The following is a 15,605-nucleotide window of genomic DNA, read 5'->3' on the forward strand; positions in this document are numbered from 1 at the left end:
AAAAAAAATGCTACGTGCTAGCATGGTGTTAACACTCCTTGTGCAAGCACACTACTTACTTTCAGCATGCGACTTACTTAAAAAAAGCTAAACACTAGCGTGTAGCTAACACCACTAACATGCTACGTGGACAATCAGCGACCTTCCTGAACTAAGTTATCCTCGTTGGAGACATTTTTGTGTTCACTTTACATTTATATCAGTACACTAGATGGTGCTAGAGGGTCGATACTGACAAATACAAAGTATCATAATTATTGAACAAAAGTCTGTATCTTTCTGAGCTAGCTCTAGCGTGTGAAAACAGCATTCGTCCACGTCACTATACTGAGCTGAGATAATCGGCTGCTAACGATGACACCCAGTATTCCAGAGGTATGAAGCTTTTTAATCCGTCATTTCATCCCAAACTTTCCAAATAGCTGTGCACATTATGTCACTGTCCCTCAGGCTCCAGAAATAGAGCAGGGGACCCAGGTGTGTGTGTCAGCCGCCGCCAATTAATGACATTAATGAGTGCCTTTGCGGGATTGATGAAACACTCAGTATGGCTTTGCATCAAACAGATACACACCAAAGGTTGAGCACACGCACACACACACACACACACACGTCCATCCAATAACCGTCCTGTAATTGAATGGACACTAAGTGAAGACACATACATGTGAATACCCACGCACACGCACAGACTTGACCTGTTGTGAGGCTGAAACAATCGATCAGAAACGCTTTCATGTTTGTTGATATCCGTCTCCCTGTTTGTGGTTTTCCTAATATAACGGCACAACAGTCATTTAGCCCCGGTTTCATCTGAAGCCATTTGCAATCGTGCAAAAGTGCATTGACTATTTATGGGAGCCGACCCGGCGAGTGCCCCCACACCACCTATTACTCTTACCAACTACCCATCCATCTTACCACGTATTAGATTAGTGCTGGGACGCTTTTTTTCATTACATCACACTTTGTGCCACGTTGGAAAAATATCTATTAAACTCCCTGCAGCTCAGTGATCGGGAACGTGATGCTTTTTTTTTTTTTTTTTTTTTTTTTGCTTTGAGGTTCAGGCGCTCGCTCGACGGATCAATCACTGGTTGGCTGTTGCTCATTCACTGTCAAACACAGAGACTGATAGACTGGTATCGACTCCATGACTTGGACAAAGAAACTTTGTGATTTTATCTTCACACTGAATGTGTAAATGTGCTATTCTTTAGTCCATAGTTTTGATGCTGAGATCTGAATTTTTGGCATAGTTGTTGACGTGATGGGTGATGCTTTAAACCGGTCTGCACCCCCCCCCCGGGATGAACACGTGACATCACAGAAGTAAAAACGGCTGACTACACATGTCAGTCTGCACTCAGCACTCTAGACGTTGTTCTGTGCAGTATTTGTCAACCACCTGGAGAGCCCACACCACTGGGGCCCTTGACAGGTCACTCTGTGTCAGCGGTCACCAACCTTTTTGAAACTGAGAGCTACTTCAAGGACACTTGGTAACACGAAGAGCTACGAGGTTGAAACAGACTTCCTGAACGATGTAATAATGATTCTGTTCAGGGACGTATCATCGTCACTGGACTCAGTTGAATATCATTGCAAGTTTCGTTTTTGACCCTCTTGTTGACCACTGTATTTTCGGACGATAAGTCGCTCCGGAGTGCCCCCTAGCGGCTGTCAGTGTGAAAATACCAAACATGTACATTTTTGAGTGGTACATGAGTAGCAGATACTTGTATACAAGCCTAGAGTGCCCTCTAGTGGCTGTCAGTGTGAAAATACCAAACGTGAAATTATATATTTTAATACAATATAAGTCGCGTCCGAGTATAAGTCGTAAACCTAGCCAAAGGATGAAAAATAGTGCGACTTATAGTCCGGAAAATACGGTAGTTTTATTTTGAGAACATACAGTACTCGATGGGCTCCTTAGCTAGTCCACGGGGGCTACCAGGACACCATGTTGGAGACCCCGGCTCTATGTAATGTTTGACCAGTGAGGGCAGTGTAATTTCAGTGTAAAAGTAGCAGTTGTTTTAGTCCTTCGTGTCTTTGAGTCTTCTCCAGGATGTCTGGATAAACAACGGACAAATCTTGATGCTCGTGGGTGATCGTGTCCCACTTTTAAGCCCACTTTCCATCGACGTGCTGCCCACATGCGAAGGCTGGCTAGAAGAAGGTAGATCCTGCATGTGTGTGTGTGTGTGTGTGTGTGTGTTCTGTACAATTCATTGACAACGGAGCTCTGGTTGGATGTTACACTCATGTAAACGACGATGTCATCCACCCACACGATGTGGTCGCTACACGTGACGGATCCACTAACACTGACAGGAGAATATGGAGATTGAAGGACGCTGTGTGAGGGAGAGAGAGACACAGAGACACAGAGAGAGAGAGAGAGAGAACAAGGTCTCCCGTTAATCCCTTTGACAAATAATTCCTTTTGATTAAATGAAGTTAGGAATTTAGGGAGAGTGCTGTGATGTCATGTGGGGGAGTGGTGTCGTGGGGGGGAGTCAGGGCAGGTGGGTGGGGGTGGGGGGAGTGGGGGGGGTGATGTTGGACTGTAACCCAGAATGACTTTAGATAATAATTTAGTCACTTTCATCATGATTTAAACCATGTATTTGGTAATACCATCAGACCTGGCGTTCTGCTGTGCTGGTTTTTGCCAAGTGCATGCTGGGAGCAAAAAGACCTGCGAGAGAGGGTTTTTGGTTTCTGACTCCAGAGCTGTTTCGACTGTAATACAGTGGAGGTGTTTGATCAGCATTCACGGTGTCACTAAATTTATTTAACTATCGGGAGATTTTGAAGGAATATTATATTTTGGCTTAAATATGTGTTGCTCTCTGTAATGTGTCCTGGTGGAGGCGCCGCTGTGCAAAAGTAAACAAGTTATCATTCATCGCCGACGGAATAAAAGACGCTGCGGCTGCCTGTTGATTTAAGCTCCTCGTCTCACACTTTGTTTCCAATAACGTCTATTATTTTGGAAAAGTTCGGCGTTCAGCGGTCGATCATTAACCAGTCGATCATCTGCCGCTCGGAGCCGTTCATACGGAGGAGCTTCACACACATTAACTCCCTGCTGAAAACACGATGAGTGTCGATGAGTTCAGAGTTAACCCTCGGTGATGCTGATGAAACATGGATTAGTCCATGGGAGACAGGAGACAGGACCAGTTCAGAGTCAACAGGCCATGGTTGGTATGTCCCACATGGTCTTAGGTTAGTTGGTATGTCCCACATGGGGTTAGGTTAGTTGGTATGTCCCACATGGGCTTAGGTTAGTTGGTATGTCCCACATGGGCTTAGGTTAGTTGGTATGTCCCACATGGGGTTAGGTTAGTTAGTATGTCCCACATAGGGTTAGGTTAGTTAGTATGTCCCACATGGGGTTAGGTTAGTTAGTATGTCCCACATGGGGTTAGGTTAGTTAGTATGTCCCACATGGTAAATACATCCTAAGTATGTCCCACATGGGGTTAGGTTAGTTAGTATGTCCCACATGGGGTTAGGTTAGTTAGTATGTCCCACATGGGGTTAGGTTAGTTAGTATGTCCCACATGGGGTTAGGTTAGTTAGTATGTCCCACATGGGGTTAGGTTAGTTAGTATGTCCCACATGGGGTTAGGTTAGTTAGTATGTCCCACATGGGGTTAGGTTAGTTAGTATGTCCCACATGGGGTTAGGTTAGTTAGTATGTCCCACATGGGGTTAGGTTAGTTAGTATGTCCCACATGGGGTTAGGTTTGTCCCACATGGTAAATATGTCCCACATGGTTAGTTTGTCCCACATAGTAAATATGTCCTCCATGGTAAATATGTCCCACATAGTTTGTCCCACATGGTAAATATGTCCTCCATGGCTCTGATGCAGACGACGTCTGATTTTGCAAATGTTTTTTATCTCATTTTTGTCCCTACAGACACGAGGACCATTTACATATGGAACATAAATAAAAAGAGGAGGCAGCTCATTGGTCGATTTATCTTTATGAAATATAATGTTTAATAAGATCCTTACTGTCAGATTTAGGCACGTTCTGCTGCTGCACTGTTCCCACAGTACACAGTATTACACAGTATTACACAGTACACAGTATTACACAGTACACAGTATTACACAGTACACAGTACTACACAGTATACAGTACTTATAAAAACAAACCAGTGTGTGTGTTTGTGTAGCAGCGCTGCAGATCAGAGCCATGTTATCTGCTCTGGTCCACATTTACACCAGCTGTCTCTCACTCTCTCTCTCTCTCTCACTCTCTCTCTCTCTCTCTCTCACCTGCTCTTAGTTCCTCCCTCGGCTCATGTCTTTATCTCAGTATTTTCCTCTCCCTTCATCAGAGAACTTTTCTCTCTTCATTTTGTTTTTTTTTTTTTTGTCTTTTCTTCATCTTTCCTCCACCTGCTTCTCCATCTTTACCAGATTAAATCTGTCTCCCCTTTTTCCTCCACTGAGCCTCAATTCAATTTTGTTGCTGAGTTTCACAGCCTTTCTTTTCGATTCATCTCATTCTTCTTTCTGAGCCTCCAGCTCCTCAGACACCCAGCCCTCTGCTGGTGAGTGTGTGTTTTGTCAGTTTATTTTTTACAAACAAAGCTCACATATTTGACCTCCTGTTTGTGACAGGAGTTCTCAGACTTAGGTCTGTGTTTGCTGCGACCTCGCTCTGCTCCTCTGGTGATTTCATTACCGTCCATTCAGTCTCTGTCGTTGACGTCTGTTGGATAAAGAACCCAGTTTCTAATTAAAGTATTATTAGAGGAAATGCGAGTGCGTTTCAAGTGTTATTATTTGAATGTTTTGCCAACAGTGCAGAGGAAATGAGCGCGTGTTCAAACGGCCGTTATTGCACTTCACTCCAGGCCTGCAACAAAATTCATTCATTCATTTTCAGGGTCACAGGGGGAAACTGCAGCCAATCCCAGCAGTGATTGGGGTGAAGGCGGGGTATCCCCCCCCCCACCCATCCACCCACTCACACACACAGTTCACCAATCCATCACAGAGCCACACATAAGTACAAACAACAAATCACACTCACTCTCACACCTATGGTCAATTTGGAGTCTCTCATTTACCCAGACGTTACACGCCCCCAAGGGGGCCCTCGCCCCACCATTTGGCAACAACTAAATTTACCCAATCTACTCCCCAACAACCCCTTTCACCTCCGCGGCACAAACACACACAAACACACACATATATAGATAACATTGAAACTCCATACAGAAAGACCGACACTCCACTGTACGGCAAGGCCACGTAACACTCCGCCACCATGTGGCCAAAAAAAACCAACATATTTGTTAGTTTGTTCTTTCACGGTCGGACATGTTGCCACAACGTAGTTTTTTTTTTTTTTTTTTTTAAATCAGGATGAAACATTAAGGAAATATATTTACATATGTTTTCTTTTCCGTGTTGATTTCAGAGGCTCGATGAAAAGAATCCTTCAACGTTTTTTTTTTTAACAAGTCCAAACAAGAAAAGTAGGGTAATTAAAAAATCTGTGGTTGGATTTAATTACTGTGACTCAGCTCCAGGGTCTTTGTTGAACATGTGGACTCACTGTCACACTGTCGCGGTTCACGGAATACCAAATGAGAGCAGAGCCTTTGTTCGTGTTGTTTGCGTCGTCTCGGCCCTGTCCTCCTGTCACAAACTCCAGAAATTTCAAATATTCAAATGACTAATTGACCTCAAACTAATTACAGGGTAAGAGTTGGAAAAAAAAGCAAATTATTCCCAAAAAACCCTTCCTGTATTATTAATATTTGATTTTTGATTTAAAGTGATATTCGCCTTTGCAGTATGGATTGGTGTGGATGTGATTTTGAAAGTGCAGTCGTTCATCTTCCAGCCCCGAGGTCTGGGCAACAAATCTAATTCCAGGTTTTTTTAATCATAGCCCAGACATTTGGTGGCTCTGGTTGTTGATCCAGAGCCCAGGTGTTTTTGAAACGGAAATATCTGAATCGCTTCTGACTCGGAATTTGAAGGGGGTTAAAAAAGAAGCTTTTATTGTTTTTCTTTTCTTACTGTTTTTTTTTTTGGTCCTGTGTGTCAGAGAACTGGACTGTGGATGGACTCTGACTCTGACTCTGACTCTGACTCTGACTCTGACTCTGACCGTGTAGAGAAATAAACTCACAGTTTAACTGAGCCTGTCATATTTTTATTTATTTTATTATATTTTTATTTTTCGTTTCTGAATATAATTGGCCTTTCTACGTACAGATGAGCAGGATTTGTTATTTTTATCGTTATAGTTTTACTTTCATCTCCAGCCTGTGTTTACGCTGCAGATGAAGCCGTACTGTAGGTACAGTATATGTGAAAAAACAAACAAAAACCAGACCTGCACTAAGACAGCACTGTTGGTGGTGAACGCTGTAATAATGAGTTCATAATGAATTGCCTTTAAATTTGCCACTGTCACCTTTGACCCTGTGCTGCCATTGGAGGTTTGAAATCAGGAAACGGTGAAACAAAGATAAACAAAGAGGTGTTTTTATTTAAAGTAGCAACGTTAGCTTCAAACTCCTGCTACAGCAGCTGCTACTCCTGATATTTACTGATTTACTGATGTTGTTTGAACACATTATTATTGAAGTGCGTTGACGCGATTATACATTATTATTGAAGTGCGTTGACGCGATGAAATGAGAAATCTTTTTTAACCCATTATAACGTCTTTTACACCATTTTAACAAATATATTTGTTTACTTTCTATCCCTTTTTAAGCATTGATATTTAAGATGCTCCAAACAAAATGCTAAACTGAGATCTTCTCTTCTTCTTCTTCTTCCTCCTCCTCTTCTTCTTCCTCCTCCTCCTCTTCTTCTTCTTCTTTCTCTTCCTCTTCTTCTTCCTCCTCCTCCTCTTCTTCTTCCTCCTCCTCCTCTTCTTCTTCTTCTTCCTCTTCTTCTTCTTCTTCCTCCTCTTCTTCCTCTTCTTCTTTTTCTTCTTCTTCTTTTTTCTCTTCTTCTTCTTCTTTCTCTTCTTCTTCTTCTTCTCCTAATTCTTTTAAACCAACACAGATGCCACTGTCCTTCCTCAACCGAAAAAAAAAAGGTGATACTAGTAAAATATACACCCATTAGCACAGTATGCTAATACTATTTAAATATGCAGTACCCTGAGGTGATTCTGCAGAATACTCCAGACTATATTTGTCCTTGTTTTGATGGTTTCAATAATAATAAACGCACATTTACAAACAGTAAACAAAGCTTTTCTTAATACTTTATCATAGGTTTTTCTTTTACTACGATCTGTTTTTGAACAGATTACAAATGTAGGGATTCGTCGAGTCGACTGTGGACAGTCCTGCGTTTGAACCCAATTGATTTTTTTTTTAAATGATTCACAGCTTTAATTTAAAGGGATACGCTAACTATTTTTTCTATTTATGGAGAGAACGTTTTCATTACCGTGAGCTGAGTACAGTCTGGCAGTGATGAGGTGGACAGAGCCACCGCACACCAACGCCTGAGTTAATGTTCCGCCCAGATGACTGAATAATGGAGACTGAAATGTTGAGATTAAAATATTATTCGTCGGTGATGAATTAAAAAAAAAAATACCACAAAGACAGTTCTTATCAATTAAAAGCTCCAAGTGCCTCTTTGGATCATGAGAATAAATAATTCATGCGGCCAAAACCACACGCTAACTGTTTGCCTGCAGTCGCTCTCAGAAGTGAGTGCTGAATATTTCACAAACTTTTGCACATTATCGTTCATCCACGCAGATCTATGCGTTTTCTGCCTCCCTGCTGCATGACTCACCCGTCTGCCGGCTCATCACTGTCCTCTTCTCCCCTGTACTCGCACTAAATAAAGTACTCTAAATCAAAGGGTTTCATTTCAGCTCACAAAAGAAATCAAGAAATCCGGGCCTGAAAGGCCAGATTGAATTGTCGTGGAAATTGATCAAATAAAATCTGTGAGAGAGTGAGAGATCGGGAGTTTTCTGCACTCCATTAGCAGCACTTTAAACAGTTCTGCACCGAGGTGTTCAGTTACTTCCACAGATTTTTAACACAGATGTAAAAACACACAGTCACTGAAAAACATGTGAGTGAGCCGTCGGTTTTCACAGAGACGAGCGGCAGTCGTGTCGGATTGGTGATTTTTATACAGTGGACTTTCACTAAAATTAGTGTGGGTTCCCAAAGTAAGGGGCGGACCCCAGTAGTGCTACCTTGATTCACAAACCTGTTCCTGTTCAACCTGCCTCACAGATGTTACTTAAAGCAGAGGTGCCCGACCTTTTGGAGGACCGATCAGCCGCTACCACGGACCAGTAGCGCTGCGCTAATCGTCGAGTCCTTTTAGACTTTATTCTAGACCTCGGCAATTTAGACAGATGTCAAGATGGCGGCAGACATCAAGTGTGCGGGAAAATATTTTTGAAAGTTTAGTTTTACTGTTGGAGATTTTATTTATCTTTGAAAGTTTAGTTTTATTCTTGTAGATTTTATTTGAATTAATTTGCCCAGAATTCTAGATCCAACCACTTTGTTCTGTTGTTTTGAAAAATTTCAAAAAAGATTTTCATTCCATTAAGGAAGTGACTGGAAATGACTGGATTCTCTTTAGAAGTATTCAATCTTTCACTGCAGACTGAACCAGTAATGGTCCACAGACCAAGGGTTGGGAACACCTGAATTCACCCCTTTTTTTATTTATTTTTTTTATTTTAGTTCACCTTTGTTTTGATATTTGGGTCTGTTACAAGAATATTGTTTTTGGTTTTTTGTTTTTGTCACTGAATTTTCTAAAATCCTCCGGTGCCTCCGTCGTCGTTGGTCATGTTCCGTGATAGTTTTTTTTCTGTCTTCACTTTCACTCTGAATGAAACTTCCGGCTCCTCCGACACTACGTGTAGAATCCCACGGTTCAGTCGCACCTTTTATTTTTGACTTTTGAATGGCAAACAGCTCAGGCGCGCACGAACCCAAACTGTGAATCCCTTCTTGTCTCTGAGACGCTGCCACACTTTCTTTGCACTTCCTTGTCACCTTCTCCCTTTCTTCTTCTTCTCAGCTGTGAACGGGGCTTTTCCCTGAGAGCTGCTCTGCTGCTGCAGACAGATTTACATACGTGTCTGTGAAAGTGTGTGTGTGTGTGTGTGTGTACAGCATCTGTTACTTGCCCCATTTATTCCCCCCATTTCACACCTTCCTGTGATGTAACACTCCGACCTTTCCTATTGTCAGGATTGTTTGTATGTGTGTGTGTGTGTGTGTGTGTCTGCCGTCACGTCCTCCAGTGACAACAGACGACTCCACCACCGTCTGGGTTTTTTAGGTTTTGGGTCCCAGAAATAAAGCAAAAACAACAACAACAACAACAACAACCCATAGACAGTTTTAAGAAGATTCAAGAAAAGACTCTTCTTCTTAAAAATGTCTATGAGTTGTTGCTGTTGTTGTTGTTGTGTGTTAGCGTGTATGTGTGCTCCTGCTGCTGAGAGAGAGCTGTAGTCAGGGACTTGACTCGTTATTGCTAAGCTAGTTAGCGTGCTAGCCAACAACAACAACAACAACCCATAGACAGTTTTAAGAAGATTCAAGAAAAGACTCTTCTTCTTAAAAATGTCTATGAGTTGTTGCTGTTGTTGTTGTTGTGTGTTAGCGTGTATGTGTGCTCCTGCTGCTGAGAGAGATCTGTAGTCAGGGACTTGACTCGTTATTGCTAAGCTAGTTAGCGTGCTAGCTGGCTAGTTGTTTTGATCAGCTCTTAGCCTCAGTCTTTGAGATTAAAGTTACACAATTTTAAGGAGAACATTTTGAACTTTTGGTTTAGTTTTTAAGTCAATCAGTAAATCTAAATTATTTCATTATTTAAGTGAAATTAATTCTTGACTGTGTTTATAAGATAGCACTTTTATATCGTCCTGTTCAGTGTTATGAAATGATATTATGATAAACATTTAATAGCAAATGTGTGTTTTATTGAACAGTAATATTGCATACTATTATTTATTTCATGTATATATTTATATATATAGATAGTTAGACGTAGTAAAATGTTGACCAGAGGCTGTGATTAATTTAACCTCAGAGATTAACCAGGTTACGAACTAAAATAAATCTCAGAATGACACTTCGTCATGTTAGTTCCACCTTATGGTGTCTCTGTTTTCCCTCATGTTAAAATAGGTCTATATTTCTGTCCTACTGGACAAATGGATGTATTGCAGCTGCCGGGTTTCACCCAGCCTTTGACAACAATTATTTGCCGACAAAATTAACAGTGGCCTCAGCAGCCGTGAGGACGGAGGAGTGTTGTTGAATTCCTCCAGCAGGTTAAAAGCAGCGGCGGGAACAGATGGAGTGAGGAGGTGAAGAGTCTCCTCTCGAACCTCACACCTTCGTCGGTGGAGAGACTCGAGTCCAACTCTGGTCCTGTCATTTTAACACATTTCTCATTTCTGTCTCACACCGGGTTTCTCCCTGTTCTCGTCATCCTCGGGTTCCTTTCACCTTCTGCCCGGTCATGACTCGCTTTCTCTGAAAGACGAGAAATAATTTCAACCTCTACATTTACTTGAGGCGACTTTTTCACGTCCACGTTGGTTTAGTTGATCTGGTCCCTGACCTTCTGTTGGACCGTGTTCCTCCTGCGTCCACAGACCAACGCACTCCGTACACATCCAGAAATTCCCCGCTTCGTCTGTACACCATCATGTCCCCGTCCCTGCGCCCCCGCCCTTCCCTCGCTCTGTCCTGGTCATGGAGGGGCAGTGGCACTCACTCAGTCCCATTGACAGATTACTTTCCTAATGGAATTTAATTATTTATCCCTTCCTCATGGCAATTTAGGAGGCACTCGTTCCTGCCGGTGACAAGAAAATGGATCAGCTCTGTTTTGATTTGAAGAGATGTCATTCAGACGAGGAGAGGACGGAGGAAAAGTGGTGTTATGAAGGGGACAAACAGAGGAAGGCAGTCAGAACAACACGGGGACAGTGGAGCTGATGGTTGTATGTGGTTTCACACACACACACATACACACACACACACACACACGTTTACTGTGATCTAAAGCTGGACGAGGGAATAGTTGTATAAACCTATTGTACAGTAAGTCTGGTTTCTTTCTTCTTTCTTCCTGTTTTTCTGGGTCACACATTTCTATACACACAATGAATTCATCTTTTACCACTGAAGAAGACGGGGCTCACTGATTGGTCGACTGAGATCTGACCTAAAAGTTGAACTGACGAAATTAATAAGCACTTTATTTAGTCCCAGCTCATTTTTGAAACTGAGCGAATACTCAGATTTTTACGGTAAAAATCTTCTTATGAGATCCTGAACAGTAGGTGGCGTCGTCAACAAGTAAATGGAGTCATTTAAACGTGCTGTATCGTGGTCTATGGTGGTCTCTATCGCGGTGGTTTTCAAAGGTTTTTGCGACACAAGTCTCTAGCAAATCCAGAGACAATGTTAGCATATACTGCGCATGTTAAGCTACATTAGCATAATCTACTAACAAATTAAGTTATTGGCATCAAATGCTAATATATTATGATATTAGCGTCATATGCTAACATGTTGTGCATATCACTCTAGCATGAGATGCTAACGTTACATAAAATCTCTAACTTTACTGTAAAATGCATCGTCACTCAAATGTAAGTCTGACATTTGACGGTTTTTCCCTAGTGGTAACTAGTGGTTACTAACTTCTTCTGGCAGTGACTGGCAGGTGGGTCTCGCATGAACAGATTGCTGTCCGTAAGTGGGAGAGAAAAAAAGAAAAAAGTCCACGAAAAAACTAACTTCTTCGGGCAGTGACGGGCAGGTGGGTCTCGCATGAACAGATTGCTGTCCGTAAGTGGGAGAAGAGAAAAAAAAAAAAGTCCACGAAAAATACCACAGAAATTCAGAAAGTACACGGGTGTCAGACTTTCCCTGTGTGTACTTCACTGACTGTGTGTACTTCACTGACACACACACACACACCTCTGTCTGTTGTCTGCACCTCCATTTTCTCTTTCCTTACAGCTGCTTTTCCATCTCTCTCTCTCTCTCTCTCTCTCTCTCTCTCTCTCTCACTGGGGATTCTAATTAAGCTTGGCTGCTCTTTGATGTTGTCGCCTTGGCAACAGTCACCACGTTGAGGCTGGGTCTGCACACACTCTCATTCAGGCATACACAAATACACACAAGTACAATACACACACACACACACACACACTCAGAGAAATCACTGAAAATTACAGTCGGTTTTTGACCCTTGGTTCAAATGATGAAACACACAGTGACTCAGGCATGTGCGTAGGCCTCTCATACACACACACACACACACATGTCACAACAGCAGCAAAGAAACACACATCCTTCCCTCCGCACCAGGTACCAGTGATGATGAAGTGAGTAGCTGGTACTTGTGTCCAGGAGCTTTGGTCCGTCGTGGCCGTGACGGCGGCCGTGACCGCGGCTCCTCCTGGTGCTCGACCTCTTCCGTGTCACCGCGTTTGTCTCGTCTAAATAAACGTCGTCTTGGGCCGAAGGCTGTCGAGATGAATCAGGTGTGAAACTGTTCGCAGCGGCTGCTGCAGGAGTCAGAACTTCAGACGGTTCTGCTGAGAGGGGAGTTCCGTGTTTCCTCCGACCCAGAATCCACCTAGAAGTACAGCTGGGTTTTCAGTTCTGTCCTAGCCAAAAAAGAAAAAAGAGAAAACTCTCAGACACCTGTGTTTTCCTTGTCACATAATGAGATGATGTCAGATGTCGAGGTGAAACTCATCATCATCTGAAGCGGCGCTCCCTGACCTTTATGTACCAGAGTCAGCTGTAACTGCGGACCAGTAACACGTCACCATCAGTAAAGGATTGTTACATTTTTAAAATGAGTCTGAATGACCACAGTAACACGTCACCATCAGTAAAGGATCGTAACATTTTTAAAATGAGTCTGAATGACCTGTTGTTTTGGAACATTGACAGATAAAGGGATATTGACTGGATTTTTTTTCTTAACTAAACTGAAGTACATTTTTTCACTGTGTCCCACTGCACCCCGAGGTCCCCGAACCAGGTGTTGGAGACCTCAGATTTATAGTACAATTTTCCTACTTTGAAAAAGATTCAATTTTACAATGCAGTAGTTCTCAAAGTGAGGGGTGCGCCCCCTAAAGGGTACAAATTAATTTCAGTAGGGGTCCAGCAATGCCAACAGGAGAATTTGTTATTTTTGTTTGTTAGTTTAATATGAAACTGCAGTTTTTACAGGGAGTCAAATATCTATTTGTTAGTTAATTATTAATTAATGAATCAATGAATTTATAAATTAATTGAAACATTTTGCAACCACTGAAACAGGGAGCAGCTACAGTAAAGAAAGAAAATGGATACATGTTATTTAAGAGCCGACATGTGTTAACTTTTCATTTGTATCCTCCAATCTTAGATTTTTATTTTTTTTATCTGAACGTCTTCCCCACTCCCAACAACAACAACAACAACAACCATTAGTTTGGTGCCTCCGAGTCCAGAGCAGACATGAAAAAGAAAAAAAAAAAAATCCAAAACCCTGTGCTGAAGACAGCAACTAGGAATAAAATAGTCAAAGGTTCAGGAAGTAAAAGTAGAATTAAAGAGTTTCTCCTCAGTTTGTGGCTCGTCTTATTTCAGGGGAAAATCTGATTGTGATTAAACCGGAGGTTGTTTCAGTGCAGAGCAGCAGCTCGGAATGACTCGACATCTTTGTTTTAATTTGAGTCAGACAAGAGTTGTAGGTTTGATGAACGGGAGCCAAGGCGCCGAACGCAGAGTGAATGGATCGCTGATTAGATGGATGGTGTTTTACATCTCAGGAAAACCACGTTTACTTCAGATTGCTTTTGGTTCTTTTAATCATCAGATCAGTCAGCCGTGCCGCTCGGAGCCGCGTGGCTGCAGAGCGAGCGCCGTGATGTACTGTTGCATTAAAACACGTGTATCTCCTAACTCTGCCCCTGCCCTTCCCGCCCCCGCAGCTGTTCGTCATCGACAACGGAGCGGACGACTGGCGCATCGCCATGACCATGGAGAGGGTTCTGCTGATCGCGCTGGAGCTGCTGGTGTCCGCCGTGCACCCGGTGCCGGGCGACTTCAAGTTTCAGTGGCGGGCGCGGCTGGCCTTCTCGTATGCGCCGTCGCAGGCCGAGGCTGACCTGGACATGGTGCTGAGCGTGCCCATGTTCCTACGTCTCTACCTCATCGCCAGGGTCATGCTCCTGCACAGCAAACTCTTCACTGACGCCTCCTCCAGGAGTATAGGTGCCCTAAATAAGGTCAGCTCGGTTTCCCTTCTTCCAGGTTTAGGAGCAGGGCTCTGAAATATTCAAGTGGGGAAAGGTCAGCGAGGAAGGTCAAGAGCTCTTCACTCTGAATTAAATCTGGATCCATGTCGTCCCTTTTTTATCCCTGACCTCTTTCTCTGAGGCGATGTCAAGTCTGTGCTTCCATTTCTTTTCTCTTTTTTTCTTCTTCTGTGTTTCTACCACTAACGATCACTTCCCCGTCTTTCTAACATTAATGTCACCAGAGACGGGCAGTCGATTTGAGATGGGCTCGTGGGGCTTAAATTATAAACAAGACGTTGGACATGGCTCAGATGGGACATGAAAAGACAGCAGGACAAGGAGACTGTCATGTGACTGTCACGGGAGTCAGACACAGGCCGCGACGTTAACGACCGCTGTTTTAGATTTAGACATTTATACAGGGATCAAACACCAGCTTCACCACTTCACCACCGTGTGTCTCCTAAAGAGAAATCTGTAGCTCAATGATTTTTTTTTTTCAATTTAAGTTTAGACAAACAAAAAAAAATCCATTCTTTTCATTAAAACTCACAGTACAATGAACAGTTTCAGGTCTGAACCCACATGTTAACATAGATTATTACCTACTATTAGGAGTAATAAGAAACAGCGTTGGTTTGTACAAAAATAGTACAGAAATAGTACAAATAGAATAAAATATTAATAGAAAAAAACAGAAGTAAGCAGAGTACGAGCAGCAAATTTAGAAATACTTTTTCTTGAAAATTGTCGGTAAAAGGAAAGCAGGTTATTTCTACAAGATCGGAGAAATATTTCCGTCTAAACGTCCCTGACTCTGAGACCGTTGGCTGGTGTCTTTTGAACGGCCCGACTTCGTAAACACCGTCCGGTGACGGCGTCAGTTCATTCTCCCTCAGACCGTGTCATGCAAAGAGACGCCGCGCGTCAATTTGTCAAAGAAATGCTGGGAGGCCTCGGTGAGCCAGCCCTCATCTGAGACAGAGTGGAACGTAATGGAAACATGTTCTGGACTCTGATGAGTCCATTTTGTCGGTAAAAACCAGGCGTCCGTGACAGCGGGGTCCATCGTTATTCACTGTGACCCAGTTGATCTGAATATGTGAGGACGCGTAGACATCGACGCCATCGACAGGAGGTTGGGATCTTAGAAACGTGGAGGTTCCTGTCAGAGGGAGTTTCATGGATTTTCAGCACAGCACCGCGCCGCGCCTCATTCTGCACCGGTCTAATATGGAGTGACCGACCTGAGGTCCAGATCTGTGTCCTGCT

The 15,605-nt window shown here is 42.9% G+C and overlaps 1 protein-coding gene across 2 annotated transcripts in view; it reads left to right on the forward strand.

Moving 5' to 3' along the window:
* kcnn3 (potassium intermediate/small conductance calcium-activated channel, subfamily N, member 3) overlaps positions 1-15,605 on the forward strand; it is a 35,605-nt gene that overhangs the window by 18,197 nt on the left and 1,803 nt on the right. For both annotated transcript variants that reach the window (XM_025061794.1, XM_017037650.2), the window contains exon 4: positions 14,025-14,321. In XM_025061794.1, the coding sequence (XP_024917562.1) occupies positions 14,025-14,321 (297 nt within the window). The remainder of the gene's footprint in view (positions 1-14,024; positions 14,322-15,605) is intronic.

This window comes from Cynoglossus semilaevis, chromosome 13, assembly GCF_000523025.1.
Source record: "Cynoglossus semilaevis isolate Cse_v1.0 chromosome 13, Cse_v1.0, whole genome shotgun sequence".
NCBI lineage: Eukaryota > Metazoa > Chordata > Actinopteri > Pleuronectiformes > Cynoglossidae > Cynoglossus > Cynoglossus semilaevis.